The following is a 21,658-nucleotide window of genomic DNA, read 5'->3' as shown; positions in this document are numbered from 1 at the left end:
GCTACAATATGTGTCAGAGCATGAAATCCAGAAATGGATTTGGTTTCCCATGTGGCAGTTGGTTGTAAACATTTACGTGCTCCAGTGTAGCTTGACAGTTCTAAGAGAGCTGATTCTGGCGGGGAATTGTGTACATCTTTTCCCCAGACTCCTTGCTCTGAAAAGCTCTATAACTTGAGAAATGATAACACTGCATCCTTGTGGTTTTTATTTTTAAATCAGAAGTTTAAATTATATTGCCTGCCTCACAGGCAAGTGAAGCTTTTCTTGCGTAATCTGTTAGACTTTAATCTGGTCTGGGCAGTGAATATCTAGGCATTTTCTATCCTGTGGAAACTTCAGTATGGCTACGTTGATAAGTGAGACTGCAGGGATGCTACAGGTTTTGCCTCCATAACTCATTCTGACATGGCTGGGAGCAAAGAAGCATAAGCAAAACTGAATACAATAAATGTTCTCTTCCCCATGGCTTATGTTAACTGGGGATTGTGTTCTCTTTAACCATCGGGAATCTTTAAAAATATTTATAGTCAAACCTTTCCCCATACTTGAAATGAAAGCGGTTTTCAGTTGTAGAAATTGTAGGGCTGCTATCTGGACTCTTCTGATGGAAATATGCAGATGTGTGACTTGGAATTTTTATTCCAAACTGTACTTTGGAGCTACTGTTTCCATTGAATTTAACAGATTTTAACATACAAATGCAATAGTGGTTGCAGTTGTTGTTAACACAGTATTTCCACCTACCTGCGTTTTTGATGTATCAAAAATACAATCTGTTATGTCAATTTTTGTTTAAGAAAGGGACTTTCTAATTTAAATGGAAAAATAAATGAAACCTGGCCACATTTATTATCAGACAGTGTATTTAATTTGGCTTATGCTGTCACAGTTGTGGACTGTGGTTTGCTACCACAGGGGTTCCATTTTGCTGCTAACGCAGTCTATACTACCCAGGTCCCATCACACAACACAATTTCCTAGATTTGGTCACACAGGACTGGCAGACTTCCCTTGAAAATGTTCCAATGATTTGGATTTGACTCCACATGAGTTTGTCTTATACAATTTAGGTTCTATGTCAAGTTTTCTATTTGAGGTTTTCTGGTATGTATTAGTGACTTAACCCTTAAAAAATACTGGCATTTTACAGACTATGAGCCAAGCCAATGCTTTAGGGCACATACCTTCTGCAAAGAGTTAAATGGATAGAAGAATGTTTTCTGTAAGCATATTGATCTCTTCCAAATTAACATATTGAACTGTTATAGTTCTGACCTGGGTTCAAATTCCAGAGTTTTACTTCGAATACAAAACCTATCCAGGTGTAGGAGCAACAGAGACTGGAGACTTGTTTGCACCTTCGGAACAGCTTTCCGTGGTTAGCGATAGATTCTCCATCACTTGACATTTTTAAATCAAAACTAAGTGTTTGTAAAAGATGAGCTCCAATTCAAACAAGAATAAATTCAAGGAAGTCCTATGACCTGTGTTATACTGGAGGTCAGATTAGGTGATTGCAATGGTTCCTTCTGGCTTTATAATCTGAGTCTACACAGAAGTTACACTAGTTTAACTTAAATTGGCTTAAAAAAAAGTTTTGTTAAACCACTGTTTACGTGGATGCAGTGATATCATTTAAAAATAGATTATATCAGCCGAATTTGCAACTATGAATTTACTAACTGATGCAAATTAAACAAATATAAGACAGATTTAAATCAGTTTGTCTCCACACAGAAAACTGCACCAGTTTAACAAAAATTGGTATAAAATCACACTTTTAGTTCAACTGGTGCAACTTTGCATGTAGAGCAGGCCTTATTGTGATAACTCCTCCTTTGCATACACATAATGCCCAGTAATATTGATGGGTGTTAAGCACATACATTGCAAGGAAAGTAGACCCGTTAGTGAACTTCGTACATGCTAACGATAACGGTTTACAAGTTTTTGAAGGGTGTGAAAACAAAGGGGGGACTGGAATTATTGAGGGTGGCCCTAGTGGGTGCTACTAGAGTTAATGGGATGAAATTAAAGGGGAAATTTAGTCTGAATATCATGGAAAAACTTCTTGAAAATGAGATATACAAGACTGTGAAATCATCTCCTTGAAGAAGAGGCGAAAACTGCATCATTGTTGGGACATTAAAACTAGTCTGGATTGAGCACAGGGGAACAGTTCTCTCCTGGCTTCAGGGGGTTGGGGTAGGGGTAGGGGTGGGGGAGAGATTGGATTAACTGATCTTTTGTTTCTCATTCGTTTGTCTTTCTGACAAATGCAGACCAGAATAAAACTGTTAATGTACATTTTTATAGTGGTATAATTTCTATGGAATTTCTATTAAGCCCATAGTCTGGCTGCTTGGAACCCCATGCATCCAAGTATATGGGCAGCTTCCCACATCTGTCTTCTGAATTTGTTTCCCATGCTCATGCTCTTCTTTGGCAACATGGCCATTTCAAAGACTGCTATGTGTATTGAATAGTAGGGTGCTCACTTTAGTCAACCGCTGCTCCATGGAATAAAATAGTACTATTATGATTTATTTATTTACACTATTACCGTAGTGTCTAAGTGTCCCAGTCATGGATATATAAACGTATACCCTTGACCCCTCTCAACTTTATGGGGCGACACCTCTGTCTTCAAAGAGGCCAACCCTCAGTTTGCCATGTTGCAAGCTACTGACTGACTTACACTGGCAGTTCTAGCTAAAGGCATGCTCTCTTGCACTAGGATACTACTTTGAGCAATTCCATTGAAGATGTCCACTCCAGATCCTCCAATGGGAGGAACTCCTCGCCCAGGGCCTTCTCCTGGACCCGGCCCATCACCTGGTGCAATGTTGGGCCCCAGTCCTGGACCCTCGCCTGGCTCTGCACATAGTATGATGGGACCCAGCCCTGGACCACCTTCAGCAGGACACGCTATCCCACCTCAGGGGTCTGGGGGCTATGCTCAGGACAATATGCATCAGATGCACAAGGTAACCAACTGTAACAGTGCTCTGTTTGAGTGGGGTTTTCTCTTTTCCTGGCAGAGCTTATACGTTCCTTTTTTCCCTAGTTATTAAAAATAAGTGAACATAAAATGAAACGATTAAGAGTTGCCCTAATTTTCTACAGCATGCTATTTCCCCATAACTGGTAATATGTAGAGCAAGATATGATTCTTCCTAGGTCTTATCTTTCATGGTGGACCAAACCTGAAAGCAGGCGAGTATAAGTTAAAGGTGATTTGTGAAGGAAATAAATAAAGGCTTCTGCCTCATTTCTGTTTCTTGATAATGGATACAGAAGGCTTGGAAAGTAGTGGGTTTTTTTAAGTTAGTTTACTTTGTTTTTGATACCTGAGGGATCTAAAATATGGTTTTGCTGGAAAACGTGGGTCTCAGATGTATAGAACCCTGTAAATCTCCAGATAGCCACAGACCATGTTTGTGGATTGCGGATGGACGTGGATCCAAATTTTGTATCTAGAGCCCTGAAAATCTGCAGATATCTGCTTGATATCCGTGGACCATGTTTGCAGATCGCATGCGGATCCAAATTTTGTATCCATGCAGGGCTCTACAGATGTGAACTGAAAACTTTCTTGTCCCTAACTGAAGGGGCAGGGGATTTGAAACTTATATGTATACAAACTCGTACAAGAAAATTACTTTTATAGTGTTTTTGTTAATGTTCATTTCACTCAAATGCCTAATAAACTCATACAAGAATATAAAATATTCTTGTATGAGTTTATTAGGCATTTGAGTGAAATGAACATTAAGAAAAGCAAACAAACCCTCCCCCACCCCACATTTTAAGTCTGATTAAAAATATCTTTCCGTGTTAGTTCTCAACTTTTGTGATGTCAGAATTCATGAAGTTCTGTGGCCATCCATAGAGTTCCAGGGTGGAGAAGACCTCAGTTTTTAATGTAGTAAACAACTATGAAAAAGATTTAAAGAAAAACAAACAAACAAAAAACCCTCTTTTTTTTTTTTTTTTTTCAGGCCCTCTTCATACAAAATAAGAAAGCAAAGAAAAGGTCCAACCTCTAATTTTTTACCTCCTTGAGGTCACCTTTATCACACCCAATACACAGGGTGTTTTAAAAGTTGGTACACTGTGTTAAGGCATAACCTATTTTTCAGTTGCTGTTATGTGGACTGCAAAATAACACAAAATTGGACTTGGATCTCAAGGAATAAAGCATTTAGTCTTCGAGAGTTATATCTGACATTGTTTAATGAGATCCACCCAGCGCCTCTCAGTCTCATGCCACTGAGAACAAAGAATGCAAGATAATGTAATAACTGATGCCAAAGGCAAATTTTACAGCCTATGAGGAAATTTCACTAGATGCCCTCCATGCTTAATGTGGTTTTGTACTAAAATATATTTTTCCTTAAATATTTCTCCTGTGTTGATTTTCCTTCGCTTCATTGAGTGCTGTCTGTTTATATGGTATCCTGAGTGTGGCCAATAAATAGATCTTCCTTTTGAAGATGGATGTTGGTAGCATCTGGATCAGCATGCTACAAATGGTGCATCATTAATGTACCTAGGACACTACTAACCTAAATACAAACTGTACCACGCAATGCAGCAGCCTACTCTCTGCTTCCATCGGTCCTTTGCCTCTAGGAATACTTAGCTTTTTCTTTGATAGTAGTAATTTTTAAGCAGGTTTTGCGCTGTTCCTTTTTCCTTTGCAGCCAATGGATTCCATGCATGAGAAGGGAATATCTGATGATCCTCGGTACGGCCAGATGAAGGGGATGGGAATGAGGCCAGGTGGGCACACAGGAATGGGGCCTCCTCCAAGCCCAATGGATCAGCATTCTCAAGGTCTGTTTTTCTCCTGGGCTAGGGGCCTGGGAGACGTTTGCAAGCCAGTTTCTGAACAGGAGACTGAGCCCCAGTCTACAGTTCAGTTTCCTTGTTGATTACTGCTGCAGTGGGACTTTCCTTGGGATAGTGCACTATTCTAGTAGCAAGAGCAGAGAACAATATGGATACAAACTTCTAATTGTTGTGAAAGGCCACCTGTTCCTCTCCGTATTCTTTCTTTCTACCACACTGAGGACAGTAGCTACACAAAAGGGCATCTGGTGTCCTGGCATAGCCATATACAGCACAAAGTTCCCACAAAGGATACCCAGCCGTATCCTGTAATTTTCTCTGCTGCCACTGAAAGTGCTCCTGTGCACCCTTTGTCATGGACATGGGCAATGGTTCAAAAGACTCTGGGGAGAGGGTGGTTTTATGATGGAGAAAATAAATCTACAAGCAGGGAACAGATGGGGGACGCAGCATGTAAGAGACCTGCAGTCCTTCGCAGCCACCAGTATGTCTGTGAACCCTCCCTGGACAGATTCCTCTGTAAATCCTCAAACGGGATTATTATTTTTTGTTTTGTTTTAAACTTCTAGTTCCAAACAAGTTTTGGTGCAATTACTTTCACTGGGGACCCTGGCTTAAAGCAGTTGCAGCCTCCATTAAGAGTGATTAAATAGCTTTTCCCTGTAGCATTTTTTAAATAAAACTAGCCTTTCTGTATTATTGTGCAAAGTCCACCGCATGCTGCAATATAATGACCTCTCTCTCTCTCTCTCTTTCCAGGTTACCCTTCTCCGCTCGGTGGTTCTGAGCATGCCTCAAGCCCAGTTCCAGCTAACGGTCCATCCTCTGGCTCGCAAATGTCCTCCGGTCCTGGCGGAGTCCCGTTGGACGGTACTGACCCACAGGCATTAGGACAACAGAACCGGGGCCCAACCCCTTTTAACCAGAACCAGCTGCACCAGTTAAGAGCTCAGATCATGGCCTATAAGATGCTTGCCAGAGGGCAGCCTTTACCTGACCATCTTCAGATGGCAGTGCAGGGAAAGAGACCAATGCCTGGAATGCAGCAGCAAATGCCGACGCTACCTCCACCCTCTGTATCTGGGACAGGGCCAGTGCAAGGAGCAGGGCCTGGGCCTGGACCAGGACCAACACCTCCAAATTACAACAGACCTCATGGTAAGCGTCAGCTTTGTTGCTTCCTTAGTCTACATTCAAGACTCTTCCATTTCAGTACAGATGCACATAGACTGATGCATGGGGGTAGCATAAGGAAGAAGCAAGCCTACACTTTTCATTTATCTGTTTGGTACCTTACGTTAGTTTATGGAGGGATGTTTTGTTTCTATAATGTGTCTGGTCCTACGTGCACAAAGACTCCTTTGTCATTTTCAAAGTCCTGCACCATTTTGCCCCCACCAATACCTTTGCTCTCAATCCCTCGCATTCCTCCTAGTCCCCTCTCCTAATTGCTTCATGTCTCCTTTCACACGATTTTGTGTCTTCTGTCACAAACTCTTTCAAGCCAGCCTCTAAGCACCTCCCCCATATCACACCTCCCTTGTGGAAAACATTCCATCCTTTAAAAAGAACAGGAGTACTTGTGGCACCTTAGAGACTAACCAATTTATTTGAGCATAAGCTTTCGTGGGCTACAGCCCACTTCATCGGATGCATAGAATGGAACATATATTGAGGAGATATATATACACATACAGAGAGCATGAAAAGGTGGGAGTTGTCTTACCAACTCTGAGAGGCCAATTAAGTAAGAGAAAAGAACTTTTGAAGTGATAATCAAGATAGCCCATCCTTTATAGCTGTGCTGGTGTCACCCACATGCAGACATGTGTTTACATGTGTTTCAGTCTGTCTGAATTTGGACTCTAAACTCTTCAGGGAAGGGACTTCGTCTTTTAACTGCTTGGAAATGGCAATGTATGCTGACCATGCTCTCACTAATTAACAGCCTGAAGGAGCCTGGTTTTGTTCCCATTAGGTACATGCAAGGAACAAGCAGATGTATTAATAAACTGCAGCGAGAGAGAGAGAGAGTCTTATTGCTGTCTTTTTTTACTCTCCTTTGTGTAGGTATAGGAGGACCTAACATGCCGCCTCCTGGACCCTCAGGAGTTCCCCCAGGAATGCCTGGGCAGCCCCCTGGTGCACCCCCAAAGCCCTGGCCTGAAGGTGAGAATAACTAGGGTTCTTTTAAACAGTTAATTACAAGAAATTTCTCTGGCATTCCCTTCCCCAGCGCAGTGAAGGCAGCATGGGGATGTGCTACACAGGCATGTGGAGGAAGGACATACTGAAGTGAAAACTGAGCCACAAACGCTTTTTGTGCCTCGTTTTGTTCCCCCAGCACATGAGTTGCTGCAAATCCTAGAAGACCTTGATTTTGGTTTCTGCTACAGTGTGTCTCTGCCATCTGGGGGACTGTGGAAGATATTACAGCTTTAGCTAAGCTCTTTTAAAACCCTCCACTTGGAGTTTGAGCCTGCAGACAGACCAGTTAATTCCAATGCAGATTTTGAAGCCCCGGAGTGGTTTTTTGGCAGCCACTTGATGTCTTTGATCAGGTGGGTAGACTCCAATGGATGATCTTTCCAAAGAGCTGGCTCAGGCATCTACACGCTTTTGTTCTGCTTGAACTATTGTACTCTGGGGACAGCTGTACAAAGTTGCACAGTTCATCTTGTAGCTAGGCGGAAGGAATTGCATTTGGTTGCTGTGAAATTTACAGCTTGCCAGATGGTTGAGTGGAGATGGGGGGATAAACAGTAGGGCCTGGTCTACACTAGGACTTTAATTCGGATTTAGCTGCCTTAATCCGAATTAACCCTTCACCCGTCCACACTACAGTGCCAGTTAATTCGAATTAAAGGGCCCTTTAAATCGATTTCTGTACTCCACCTCGACGAACGGAGTAGAGCCTAAATCGATTTTGTTAATTCGAATTAGGGTTAGTGTGGCCGCACACCACCGAATTACTGTGTTTAAGTTAATGGGGTAGTGTGGCCGCACACCACCGAATTAATGTGGTTTAAAACCGAATTAAGGTGCTTAGTGTGGCCGCGCACAATCGAATTTATATAACCTGTTTCCCAAATTCGAATTATCTAAATTCGGATTAATCCTGTAGTGTAGACATACCCTAGGACTGCATGACTTGTTCATGGGTCAGCATGGGGAGTGTCCTGTGTTAGTAAGTACGGAAAGTGAATACGGAACATAGGCAGAAACAGAATTTTTTCCAGCGTTCTCTCTGAAGAGGTTATTTTGCCCTTAAACCTTGTAGCTGGGCTGCATGTCAGCTCTCGGTGCTACTTAGCGCCAGAATGTTCAGGCTTGGGTGACTGAAGTTTGTCCTGATTTCCAGAGGTGGTGAAGCTACTAGAAGCTGTGTGCCCCCAGCTGCTCTGAAAATCAGACCGTTTACTTAGGTGCCTAACTGGAGTCACCCAAGTCTGAAAATTTTGGCCGGGCCCACGTCAAATTCTGACAGGTTTAAAGAAGTGTGGGGGGACATGCAACCCAGTATCACTCCCAGTTTGGTTTTTGAACAGGACCAATGGCAAATGCTGCAGCCCCCACTAGCACACCTCAGAAACTGATTCCTCCTCAGCCAACTGGCCGTCCTTCACCAGCACCCCCGGCGGTACCTCCTGCAGCATCTCCTGTAATGCCACCCCAAACTCAGTCACCCGGGCAGCCAGCCCAGCCTGCCCCCATGGTGCAGCTCCATCAGAAGCAGAATCGTATCACGCCGATCCAGAAGCCAAGAGGACTTGACCCAGTGGAAATCCTTCAGGAGAGGGAATACAGGTAAAAGCCGTGGCTTCTGTTGGAATTGTGAGATGCTGATATCAAGTGGCTGGCTGCCTCTCCCCTTTTATCCTCCTCCTGGTGTCCTCAGCTCTCTTGACGAATACAGTGGCTCTCCCTATTTACCGTTCTTCCTCCACCCCCCCCATCAGAATTCCCAGTTGACATGTGCTGTACAGACTAACCTAGGACTTAGAAGATCTGTGCATAAGTTCACTTCAGAGCCTGTCAGGGCAACTCCTGAGATCTTACAGTTTACTGTGCAGACGCGCCTGTCTCTGCTTCTCCCAGGGGCTGATGTTTTCCCTGCCACTTCAGTTATTTTTCATGCCAGAGAGGCAGGCTACTGCTATGCCCATGTATTAAATGATGTTCCAAACAAAGATGTACACAGTTGCCAAGAACTTCCATTGTACTTGAGATACGGTGACTCAAGGACTGGACAAAACACAGATGTATTTGATAGTGGAACAGGAAAAGACTAAAAATGCCCAGACTTAAACTCATTTTGTTTGTCTTCATCTGCTACGAAATTGTGTCTCCCCCCCACAGATTGCAGGCTCGCATTGCTCACCGGATCCAAGAGCTAGAAAACCTCCCTGGGTCCCTGGCTGGTGACCTGAGAACCAAAGCTACCATTGAACTGAAAGCACTAAGACTGCTTAACTTCCAGAGACAGGTAGGTTGTGGGTTTCAGCCGCTGGCTTTCCAGTGTGCCGTGCCTGATTCAGAGCAGGAATTAGCCAATGACTGCAGATTTTGTAATGCAAGGCAAATGCCGGATACACAGGAATAAGATAATTCGCGTGCATTTGTGTCTGTGCCTGGCTTGGAAAAAAACAAACTGAACTTGGTACAAGAACCCCCAGCCTGCCTCCTGTGTTCGCTGGTTACCATGGAAGTGGTAGCTTACCTGGATACTGGACTAGCTGGAGCATTGGTCCATCCCATTTCCTGCTCTACTGCTCTGACTTGGCAGAAGGAAAAGATGCCTGATGAGCTGGACCATTGGGCCAATTTGGTGTGGCAGTGGACTAGATGAACCGTGCTCTGGCAGCATCTTTCTTCTTTTACATCTCAATTCTGAGACTCCATATGGAAGAGATTCTGATTTTTAAGTAGCGTTTGTTTTTTTGTTTTTCCACTGAGGGTGTGATCCGCCCCTGTTCAGAGGATCAGCACAAGGCTGATGCACCATGTATGTCGCATAAGGGCTTAAGATGTAGAATAGGCCTTTTGCTGGTGTACATAAGCAGAGTTATATTGTGACACTGCATATTTTTCCAGTTCCATACCATACATCCTTGACCTGAATCTGTTGCCCAAGGCATCTTCAGAACAGTATTTCAGCCTTTGATTGTATGTTTGGCCTTTTTAATGCCATGCAAAACTTTGGCACTTATAGAATGGCACACAGAGAGAAATTAATTTTTTTTAAATGTGAATTTCTTGAAAAGCTCCGTCAGGAAGTCGTGGTGTGCATGAGACGAGACACTGCCCTGGAAACGGCGCTGAATGCCAAGGCATACAAACGCAGCAAGCGGCAGTCCCTGCGCGAGGCTCGCATCACAGAGAAACTGGAGAAACAACAGAAGATCGAGCAAGAACGGAAACGCAGACAAAAGCACCAGGTAAGTTGTTCCCTTCCTGTTACTTTATTTATTTTGTTTGTTGTTAAGGTTGGGATTTTCAAAGTAGGGTAAGGAATTTAGGATTTCTTTGGGAATTGGGCACCTAAGGACCATAACTCACTTGTTTTCCTGTAGAGAGAGTTAGAATACAGAGGCCATTAAATTGAGAGTCGTTACTGAGATGTTAAATATATTTTGGGCAAATTACAGTCAAAGATCTTTTTTGTTGCTAAATTCATGCATCAAATGGCTTACAACATAAAAAGACATTGATTATTACAGTGCAGAACAATAGATGGCTAGTGTGTGTATCTTGACTTTGTAGCCCAATTGCCATCACTTTGTCCCTTCAGGAATACCTCAATAGCATTCTCCAGCATGCCAAGGATTTCAAAGAATACCATCGATCCGTCACGGGCAAAATTCAAAAGCTTACAAAAGCTGTGGCCACTTACCATGCGAACACTGAGCGTGAGCAGAAGAAAGAGAATGAGAGGATCGAGAAAGAGCGAATGCGCAGGTTGATGGTAAGTTTCCCATGGGACTGCAAAACGGTTTACACGCGCGCACACACACGTTCTATAGCTGAATGGTGTAAACCGCCTGCAGCATGCTTGCATAGAATTTGTAGCTGGCTAAATTTCTCCTCCTCGGGGCTGAAAGGATGCTAACCTTGCCTCTTCCTTTAGGCTGAGGATGAAGAAGGGTATCGTAAGCTTATCGATCAGAAGAAAGATAAGCGCTTGGCATATCTACTCCAGCAGACAGACGAGTATGTGGCCAACCTGACCGAGCTGGTGCGACAACACAAGGCTGCACAGGTGGCAAAGGAGAAAAAGAAGAAAAAGAAAAAGAAGGTGACTTACCGATTAAGCCGGCTTGCCGCGAGGATTGTTCGCTCTGGCAAGAGCCGGGTCTGGAGTAAGGCAGGGGTTTGGAAACGGCTGCAGACATGTCTCTAAGGTCATGCCTTGTTTCTGAGCTGTCCTAGCCCAGCCGTTGCAGTTCAGGGCGTCTGCTGAGCCGAGAGAGTCGTTCATGCTGACTGCTTGTTCATAGACAGATGTGACGAGCAAGTTCACTTCTCTTGTAATCAAATGCTATGTTTGAATTTGGGACTCCAGAACTCAAAGCCTAATGCGTCATCTAACCTGCCATACCTATAAGCAGGTTACCCTACTTGAGAATGCATCTCTAAAACCAGAATCTTCATGCTGTTTCCCTTAATTTTTCAACAGAAGGCATCATAAATCGCAATGTGAATTTTTTTTTTTTCTTGTGTAGTAATACAGTGAAAGAAACTGAAGACTGGTCTGTTTTGCCATCTTAAATATAACTAATGGCAATTTACTAGAGAGAATTTACTGCAAGTTTTCTAAAGCACAAACTCATTTGGTGAGAGTCACTAGATCAGAAAACTTGCAGTAAATTTTCCCTAGTAAATTGCCATTAATTAAATGGAAGTTTTTTGGTTTCTTTCACTGTGGGGGAAAAAATGGAAGAAAACTGTGTTGTGAGTACAAGGGGATAAGCTGGTAAAACTGATAATAGTTTTTAAGTGTTAGGTTTTTGGAGATAAGGATATCTATTCCAGGAGATTTAAAATGCGGGGTGTCGACTTTTAAAGAACTATTTTGATTTCCTTTCAATAGTACGGTGTGCAGAATTTTCTATACTAATAAGAGCTGTCTTTGCATGCTATGGTGATCGGTGTTATACAAAAACAAAACTCCCAAACAAACACCAGAGGAGAATAGCTATCTTGGATGTAGTAATCAAATCATCAGTCCTAATATAACATTGCATGACGATGATAAACCAGTCTAAAATGTTAGCTCTTTTGAAGGAGGTTTTCTTGGCTAGAACTTAATTTACAAATCTGTTCCAGCCTGAGCAGCTTCTGCACTTCACTGTTTGTGTCCTCCCTTCCCACCCTCCTTCTTCTGAGTTGGGATACTTGCATTATAAGCATGCGATTCCAGTGGAGTGCTCGTATTGTCGGTTTGATTTTTGTTTCCATTATTAAAGGGTTGCTATGAGTTGTATTCCCTTTCTTTCAGAAGGCAGAGAATGCAGAAGGGCAAACTCCTGCAATTGGACCAGATGGCGAAGTAAGCACAAGAAACTTGTTTCATGTGGTGCCAAGTAGGATGGAAAACTTTTGTTAGCCACACACTGAAAGGATCAGTTATGATGATGACGATATTTTGGATTGAAAGAAAAACAGCACCGAGAAGTGGAGTGTAGTAGATGGCTAAATCAAGACGTCCTAAAATAGAACATTCAACTTTGTAAAGAAATGTTTGTCTCTTACCCTCTCCACCCGCATGAATGGTTCTGGCAGCCTCTCCAACCTGCCATGTCACTGCTAATTTTGGCAGCAACTCCAGTGTGTTCACACTGACTCCAATCCTGCAAACATTTAGATATGTCACGTAGGAGAGGAAGGATGTAGAGTAAACAAGCCTGGGATTGGGAGGCTGGAGTTAATTCCCAGCTCTGCCACAGTTTTCCTCTGTGACCTTGGGCAAATTTGTCTGTAAAAGGGGGGTGACGGTGTTTTCCTACCTACAGCAGTGCTGTGAAGATCAATACGTTAAAGATTGCGAGGTGATTAGATACTATTGGGATCAGGGCATAAGAACCTAAGGGAGAGCCACCCATAACTTCAGGCATGTGAGAAGTCCCAGTGAACTCAGTGGGACAAAAGTGCTTACACATATACCTAAGAAGTTGCAAGATCACTTGTGACAAAGGAAGTGCTGAGTGGCAGTGAATTTATAAGAGAAGCTGGAGATATTTCACATTAAGAGAGTTCTTTTATTCATGCCTTCAAATACCAAGCAGCACTTTTGTCACAGCTAGGCCAGGACAGTGGTTTCCTGTTTCTTGTTTTTGAATTAGTGCAAACCAAAAATTTTAAAAACAAACAAACAAACAAAGCTTTGATCTATTTATTCTTTGGATAAAGCGGTGTTTTCAAACTTTAGTGGGTGTCCCATAAATATTTCGGCAATAGCACTTAACTGGTTTTAAATAAAGTGCTGGCTAATAGAGCACAGAGATGCTTTAATTCCAGATGGAATACTGAAATGTACATACATTGTGCTTTCTCAGCCTCTGGATGAGACCAGCCAAATGAGTGATCTCCCTGTGAAAGTGATCCATGTGGAAAGCGGTAAAATCCTTACTGGCACAGATGCTCCAAAGGCTGGACAGCTGGACACGTGGTTGGAAATGAACCCAGGGTAAGCCATCACCAGTTCCCAGATTGCCATCTGGTGGTGTGCCAGAAGGCTGACAGCCTCACATTTGCGGTAATGCATTCTGTGGCTTTGCTTATAAATCCTGTTCCATGCTCTAACTGAAATGGGTCAAAAATTACACCAGTTCACGGTCTGGGATACTGGCCCCAATCCTGCAGTGATTGTGTGTCTCCAAGGTTCCTCCCTCACAGAGATCATTGCAGGATTGGGGCCTGTGTTTAGTTCAGGCAAGAAACGCCCAAACTATCAGCATAGGCCCAGCCTAACCCCTTGAGAGTCCCAAAGGGTAGGAAGAAGTATGTTCTACCATTAGAAAGTGCAGATTCCTTTAACCTGACTTCAGCGGTCAGGGAGCTGCTAAAATTGTGTGTGGGAAATACTGTTGCAAAAGGTGCTTAATTGGTGGACCTCTACTTATGCACCCAGACCCAATAAGTTTTTCTAAGCACTGGTCCTAAAATCTGGGATTAGAAAGGGGAAAAAATTAGTCAAATTCCTGTGTTAAAAGTAGCAGTAATCTCACTCTAGTTTGAGTTCAAAGGCTTTTAGAGTCCAAGCTAGTCGCATGTTTGTGCATTACTCTGTCAGAATCAGAACTGATATTAAATATTAATATTTGTATTGAATTAGATATGAAGTAGCTCCCAGATCTGACAGTGAAGAAAGTGGGTCAGAGGAGGAGGAAGAGGTAAGTGGATGTGCCTTAAGTCATATTTTTTGGGTGCTTTTGTATTTTAAAATAGGAAATAACCAGTAGACATAAAGTCATTAAACTTAATCCACTATTTATTTTCAAATATAGTTCAATATCGATTTAGCTAAAATGAGTTCATTTAGGACAAATCTTGAAACAACTGATGTGTGCAGTGTGAAAACAAATAACCTCGTGCTGTCATATTTCCAACCCCATTCCACTTGGCGTCTCTTCTTCTGTGTCATGTCTTAACGAGGACACAACCATGCAAGCCTTTACTTCTGATAGTAGCCTGACATTGCCATCATACATCAATAAGGATTTAAATACATAAGAACTGCCATAGTGGGTCAGACCCAATGGTCCATCTGGCCTGGTATCCAGTCTCCAACCATGGTCAGTACAAGAGCTTCAAGGGGAGTGTACAGAACAGGGCAATTTTGCAGAGATCCACCCCATCTTCCCCTGTCCTGCAGGATCCTGTCCCTGATCTGTAAGGCAGTGTCTGTTTCTTATGAGTTCTTAAAGGTTCATAAACAGTGTGAAGCTATGTACATTTAAAAAAGTAGTAGGTCCAAGATGCACCAAGAATCTTTGAGTGCTCTACGGTTTGGGTGAAGCAGAGGTAATATTTTGGGGATAGGGTAAATTTTTTTTTTTTTTTTATTTAAATGAGGTTGAGCCATTAATCACTGCCAATCTCCTTGCCTCTTACTGCTCTGCCGCTTGTCGTGTGCTAGACTGATATTCTGCACTGACAGCTTAGGGGCAGGACACGATTTTGCCCACATAATGGAAGTTCCCACTCCCCTCAAAGAATTTATTTTTAAATGACTTTGGGGAAACGAGGTTGGGTTGTTAGAATATGTATGGCGGGAGGTAAGGTGCATCTGTAGGTCAGCTTTGAATGATCAGCATTCTAGAGTTTACATGGAAAATGTTTAAATTTGGGTGCTTAAGGTTGGCTCCTACATCCATATTTAGGAAGGAGACAAAGCAGGGATTTATGTAGGTACCTACATAAATGGCGTGATTTTTTTTTAAAGGTGCCACGCATCTACAGGTCCCACTGAAGTCAACAGGAAAAGCAAGTGCTCACCATTTCTGAAAAGAGCTGCTTTTATTTAGGTGTCTAAATATGGGTGTAGGAGCCTCATGTTTGGAAATTTTGGCCTAAGGGTTTATTTCTACCCAATTGATCAAAGATTGTTGTTGTTGTTGTTGTTGCCATTTTCTAAAAGAAAATGACACAAAAGGGCCACAAATATGACCACAAAGTACAATTGTGGTATCTAGATCCACAGGGAGATGCAAAGCGATTCTGTAGCTTTATATGTGCATTTCCTGGTGATTCCTACTCCATGGAGAGTCAATGCAAATATACATCTCGGATGCATGCCAGCCAATCAACTGGCATGTATATTGTCCTTCATTTCCTCTGTGTGCTGAAGTCTCCTGCATCACCAGCTGGTGAACGAAGCTGTATGCTTTATAGCAGGGGTAGGCAACCTATGGCACACGTGCCGAAGGCGGCACGCGAGCTGATTTGCAGTAGCACTCTCACTGCCCAGGTCCTGGCCACCGGTCCGGGGGGGGCTCTGCATTTTAATTTAATTTTAAATGGAGCTTCTTAAACATTTTAAAAACCTTATTTACTTTACATACAACAATAGTTTAGTTCTATATTATAGACTTATAGAAAGAGACCTTCTAAAAACGTTCAAATGTATGACTGGCACACGAAACCTTAAATCAGAGTGAATAAATGAAGACTCGGCACAGCACTTCTGAAAGGTTGATGACCCCTGCTTTATAGCATCTCGGCATCAGGAAGGAAGGAAAGAGGTGTCTCCAGATTGGTGACTTTTTTGCAAAGTCTGCAGCATGTATTTAAAGAGTTTGCTGCATGTTAAGTGGCTTATGCAGATTTGGCCAGCTCCACCTTACTGTGAGGCTACAGAACACTGCCTTCTCCCTTGTACGTGAGGATGAGTGTGTGTAACTTGATAGTCCCAGTGATGTAGCCTTCAATTTCTGGCAGGAGGAGGAAGAGGAGCAGCCGCAACCTGCTCAGCCTGCCCTGCCTGTGGAGGAAAAGAAGAAGATCCCAGATCCAGACAGTGACGATGTGTCAGAAGTCGATGCCAGGCACATTATTGAGTAAGCCCCACCTAGTCACTTGTTGCGTCAGTATTTTAAATCCTGCTGCCCTTTGTTTCCTCTTTGGGGGGCAAAAACAACCCAGGATTAGCCTGGATTGATTTCCATTATTCTGGATCACTTTGTTGGAGGCGTAATTGACAGGCACTAATAACTGGCAAGAGAAGACTTGCGAACTGCTGTTTCTCTTGTCCCGGCATGAAGGGCAGCGTTCCATTGTGAAGTCCCTCTTTCGCCTGGCTGGCACATGGAAAAAAAGTATACTTCACTGTGAAAGTTTTGCATTTTGTATACTGCTAGAATAGCTTTAATTTTAATCCCTATTGTCAGTCTCTTGTAACTCCCTCCCACTAAAAATGACATGGAGGAGCTCTGATTTGTTATGCTTGGTCTTTACCCAGAGATTAAGGCTGAGAGATTCAAATTCACTTAATAGATTTAGATGCAATGCTTGTTAATTTTAATGAGAATTATGTCTGATTCTCCTAGGAAGCTTTGAATATATTGGTCTAGGTTTTTTTGAAAACAGAAGAGAAATTAACATGTTGGTTACCAAAGTGCAGGGGAAATCGGGTGCTGTTTTTTTAATTTAAAGTTTCATGCTTAGGTCTCCTCCTCCTCAGAGGGGAATGCTGCATTAGCTACGTTTTGAGAAGGGAAAAGGTATGCAGATGAAAATCGTGCGACAAACCCTGGTTGCACACCTACAAACATCAGCCGAGACACGAGGGGGTGAGGTCACGCTTGTGAAAGAGACACGCTTTAGAGGAAGAAGAGCTCTGTGTAAGTTCACAAGCTTGTCTCTTTCACCAGCAGAAGTTGGTCCAATAAAAGATATTACCTCACCTCCTTATCTCTCCAATATCCTGGGACCAACACAGCTACAAAAACACTGCCTACAGACATCAGTCATAGATTATAAAGCCAGCAGGGGCCACTGTGATCATCTAGTCTGACCTCCTGCATAATGCTGGTCAAAGGACTGTCCTGAATTAAGTCCTGTTTGAACTAGAGCAGATCTCTTAGAAAATCAATCAGTGAGGCTTGAACCTTTACCCTCTAGCTCCATAATTATGAGCCCCTATCACTCGAGCTACATAAGAACGGCCACACTGGGTCAGACCAAAGGTCCATCTAGCCCAGTGTCCTGTCTTCCGACAGTGGCCAATGCCAGATGCCCCAGAGGGAATGAACAGAACAGGGAATCATCAAGTGATCCATCCCCTGTCACCAATTCTCAGCTTCTGGCAAACTGAAGCTAGGGACACCATCCCTGCCCATCCTGGCTAATAACCATTGATGGACCTATCCTCCAGGAACTTTTCTAGTTCTTTTTTGAATCCTGATACAGTCCTGGCCTTCACAACATCCTCTGGCAAGGAGTTCCACAGGTTGACTGTGTGTTGTGTGAAGAAATACTTCCTTTTGTTTATTTTAAACCTGCTGCCTATTAATTTCATTTGGTGATCCCTAGTTATTGTGTTATGAGAAGGAGTAAATAACACTTCTTTATTTACTTTCTCCACACCAGTCATGATTTTATAGACCTCTAGCATATCCTCCTTTAGTCATCTCTTTTCCAAGCTGAAAAGTCCCAATTTTTATTAATCTTTTCTCATATGGAAGTTGTTCCATACCCCTAATAATTTTTGTTGCCCTTTTCTGAATCTTTTCCAATTCCAATATATGCTTTTTGAGATGGGGCAACCACATCTGCATGCAGTATTCAAGATGTGGGCATACCATGGATTTATATAGAGGCAATATGATATTTTCTATCCCTTAATGATTCCCAACATTCTGTTCGCTTTTTTTGGCTGCACTGCACATTGAGTGGATGTTTTCAGAGAACTCTCCACAAGGATGCGAAGGTCTCTCTCTTGAGTAGTAACAGCTAATTTAGACCCCATCATTTTATTCGTATAGTTGGAATTATGGTTTCGAATGTGCATTACTTTGCAATTATCAACATTGAATTTTGTCTGCCATTTTGTTGTCCAGTCATCCAGATTTGTGAGATCCCTTTGTAGCTCTTCGCAGTCTGCCTGGGATTTAACTATCTTGAGTAGTTTTGTATCCTCTGCAAATTTTGCCACCTCACTGTTTACCCCTTTTTCCAGATCATTTATGAATATGTTGAATAGCACTGGGCCCAGTACAGACCCCTGGGGGACACCGCTATTTACCTCTCTCCATTCTGAAAACTGACCATTTATTCCTACCCTTTGTTTCTTATCTTTTAATCAGTTACCGATCCCTGACAGGACCTTCCCTCTTACCCCATGACAGCTTCCTTTGCTAAAGAAAAATCTTCCAGCTGTCAATAAGCAGCAGGCTGTTACATTTTGTGGTGACCAGCCAGTCTAGAGAGACAGTCACCTGCATTAAGCCAATGTATTGCAATGGAATAATGTCCATCCTTTTTCATACAAAATATACCATGTGCTGTTTTTTATAAACCACCCATGGGTATGGAGATAGCCGTCTTGGCATAAATGCACCTATGTGAGCTGCTAGTTATTTTAAACTAAAGAAATGGAAGAAAAGAGGGTAATGCAATGTTGACATTTTACATGACAAAAAGTCAGGGATTACAGAGCTTATGGTTCCCATGGTGGCAAACATTGCCCGAATACAGGTAAGTTATCGCCATAGATGGAAAATGCTGAATGTTCCAAAGTGGGTCCAAGTTACGCTTCCCTCAGCAACTATAACTTAAAATTCTGGACACTTCTGTGCATGTAAAAACTGAACCTTAATATGGAAGTAACCTAGATTTTTGCTTTTAATATTTATAAGGACTTAGACATGCCATACTCCCAAATCTTCTCCCTCTTTCATGCTTGCTTGCATGCAAACACAGGTGAGATGTGTCAGCAGAACAACTCTGCCTTGCCTGCCCTTTGTCTCATTCAAATTGCAGCATCCTAGTTTCCTTTCTGAGATGTCCCCCGCCGCCCCCCCCCCCCCCCCCCCCCAAAAAAAAAGGTGTGAGCGCCTTAAATTGGACTTAGAAAGTATCATTTGGTTGTAGTGCTAAGCCTATGGTTTGTGCAGTTTCTGGTGCATCAGTTGGAAGAGGTTCTCATCACACCAGGAAATTCTAATAAGTGGTTTGCAGAAGAAACTATAACTGTGTGAGGAAATAGGTGAAGTGTGTTTAAAATTGTTGGGGGTTTTTTGAAACAGTAATTCCTTTAAAACAAACACAAGCTGCTGGATGATCTGGCAATAAGCATTTACTTACCATTCAGGTCAAGATTCTTGCTGTCTCAAAAGCGCACTGTGGTTTGGATCTTTAAAAATCATAATTAAAGATAATATGGGGATATACCTATCTCATAGAACTGGAAGGGACCTTGAAAGGTCATTGAGTCCAGTCCCCTGCCTTCACAGCAGGACCAAGTACTGATTTTTGCCCCAGATCCCTAAGTGGGCCCCCTCAAGGATTGAACTCGCAACCCTGGGTTTAGCAGGCCAATGCTCAAACCACTGAGCTATCCCTCCCCCAAGTCACTTAGGCACTGCTGTAAATCCCATCCCACCTGGTTAGTTTCCAAGGAGTTAAACGTGCCAGCATCATTTTTTGCTCCCTGATTTTAGAGAGCATGAGGCAAAGGGAAAAGTAAACTGGGATGAAAAGAGACTAAAATATTCTTTCAGAAGCAAAGAAGTTGATTGGTTGTACTTGGAGAGACGAGCTCATGAAATCCAAGGATTCGTGGGGTCCCCCAGAGGTCTTTGGGCTGCGGGGAAGCCTGTCTCCCAGAGAAGTGAGAAGGATTCTCTCCATATCCATTCAAAACTCTTTATTTACTTATTTATTTATTTTTTAGAAATGCTAAGCAAGATGTTGATGATGAGTATGGGGTCTCCCAAGCTCTGGCGAGGGGATTACAATCTTACTACGCTGTGGCCCACGCGGTCACTGAACGAGTGGACAAACAGTCCACGCTCATGGTCAATGGCGTCCTCAAACAATACCAGGTGAGACACTGAGGGAGGAAGTGCCCTGATTCAGGGTGATGGTGACTGAAATAGCTTATGCACACACACACAGCATGTCTGATCAACCACAGGTACGCTCAGCACTGGGGGGAGAACCTAGAAATTGCCAGACTGGATGAGACCCAAGGCCTATCTAGTCCAGTATCCTGTCTCTGACCAGCAGCTCAGAGAGAGGTTTTCTAGAACTCCGCAATAACAGATATAGGATAATCAGCCCCCCATATTAGGTCTCATCCTGACCTCTCATAGTCAGAGATTGGCATAAACCCTGATGCCTGAGATGTAATGTCCCTTCCAAAATATTATCATTCCTTATTAGAAGTAAATTGCACACCTTGCTCTGCCTTACAGCCTAGATAAGGAACTGTGACATGTATTTGAACATAAAACCCTCCTGAGATTGTTCCAGGCAACTGGTTTCACTTTGCTTGGTGTTGGGCTCCTGTCCTGCTTCCCTCACGGTTCTAATCAGGTGACACTCCTTTACTATGCTCAGTTATTTCTGTCTGTCTAAAAGCTGATTTATTCAAATCCATTTTGGGTTAATCGGTCATTATTTCTTACCTTTTGAACTTGCTGAGCAAAATTAATTCCAAGAATTGCAAGTGCCTCCATAAGCAAATCCACAATGTAATAAAGCTGACAAGCAAGTTTTAAACATGGGCACGCGTGTATATATATACATCCCCCCTTCCCCCCAAATTGCAACAAACAGGCTGAAGGTGACTGGATAATACTTGAATCATTTGTAGTGTCTGGGGAACAAAGTGTGACTCGACAGACGTTATCTGGCATTTTTAGTTGTAATTAGATAATTGTGCAGTACTTTGAAGATACAAAGCTGTATGGAAGGACGAACCTTTTGTGCTTATCCGTAGGCTCTGGTGTAAGACCTTACTTATAATATCGTGTATTGCACTTGTCAGTGAAATCCTGGGGATTAAAGATAGGAGCCTGTTGACTCACACCTTGTATCTCTCACACACTGCAGGAATGGAGGATTGTTCCCTTCAGTCCATGCAAACAACCAGAAACTTCTTAAGGTTCCGAGAGATGCAGATGAGAATAAAATGATCCAGGCTTCTAGGGAAGCCTGGGGGGGTGTCTTTTATAAAATAACCGATTAGCTAGACTTGGTCTCTGTAGCTTAAAGCAAAGAGCATTAAAGGGAGCTTTTTGTGTGGTACGCGTGATCCAGAAGGGAAAGGAATGGATCGATGCCAAAGCGCTCTTTG

At 42.8% G+C, this 21,658-nt stretch overlaps 1 protein-coding gene across 8 annotated transcripts in view; it reads left to right on the top strand.

Annotated features, from left to right (window-relative positions):
* SMARCA4 (SWI/SNF related, matrix associated, actin dependent regulator of chromatin, subfamily a, member 4) overlaps window positions 1-21,658 on the top strand; it is a 51,300-nt gene that overhangs the window by 6,302 nt on the left and 23,340 nt on the right. For 7 of the 8 annotated variants that reach the window (XM_026660572.2, XM_026660571.2, XM_026660570.2 and 4 more), the window contains exons 2-15: window positions 2,741-2,990; window positions 4,710-4,842; window positions 5,617-6,015; window positions 6,928-7,026; window positions 8,406-8,664; window positions 9,217-9,343; window positions 10,122-10,295; window positions 10,649-10,822; window positions 10,985-11,152; window positions 12,356-12,406; window positions 13,413-13,543; window positions 14,192-14,249; window positions 16,297-16,415; window positions 20,252-20,402. In XM_026660572.2, coding sequence (XP_026516357.1) covers window positions 2,769-2,990; window positions 4,710-4,842; window positions 5,617-6,015; window positions 6,928-7,026; window positions 8,406-8,664; window positions 9,217-9,343; window positions 10,122-10,295; window positions 10,649-10,822; window positions 10,985-11,152; window positions 12,356-12,406; window positions 13,413-13,543; window positions 14,192-14,249; window positions 16,297-16,415; window positions 20,252-20,402 — 2,265 coding nt within the window. In that variant the 5' untranslated portion in view covers window positions 2,741-2,768. The remainder of the gene's footprint in view (window positions 1-2,740; window positions 2,991-4,709; window positions 4,843-5,616; window positions 6,016-6,927; window positions 7,027-8,405; window positions 8,665-9,216; window positions 9,344-10,121; window positions 10,296-10,648; window positions 10,823-10,984; window positions 11,153-12,355; window positions 12,407-13,412; window positions 13,544-14,191; window positions 14,250-16,296; window positions 16,416-20,251; window positions 20,403-21,658) is intronic. The other variant, XM_026660567.1, reaches the window with a different exon arrangement.

The sequence above is a fragment of the Terrapene carolina genome, unplaced genomic scaffold (assembly GCF_002925995.2).
Source record: "Terrapene carolina triunguis isolate 2854851 unplaced genomic scaffold, T_m_triunguis-2.0 Scaffold833, whole genome shotgun sequence".
Taxonomy (NCBI): domain Eukaryota; kingdom Metazoa; phylum Chordata; order Testudines; family Emydidae; genus Terrapene; species Terrapene triunguis.
The sequence above is the reverse complement of the archived record's forward strand: the minus strand, read 5'-3'. Positions and strand labels throughout refer to the sequence as shown.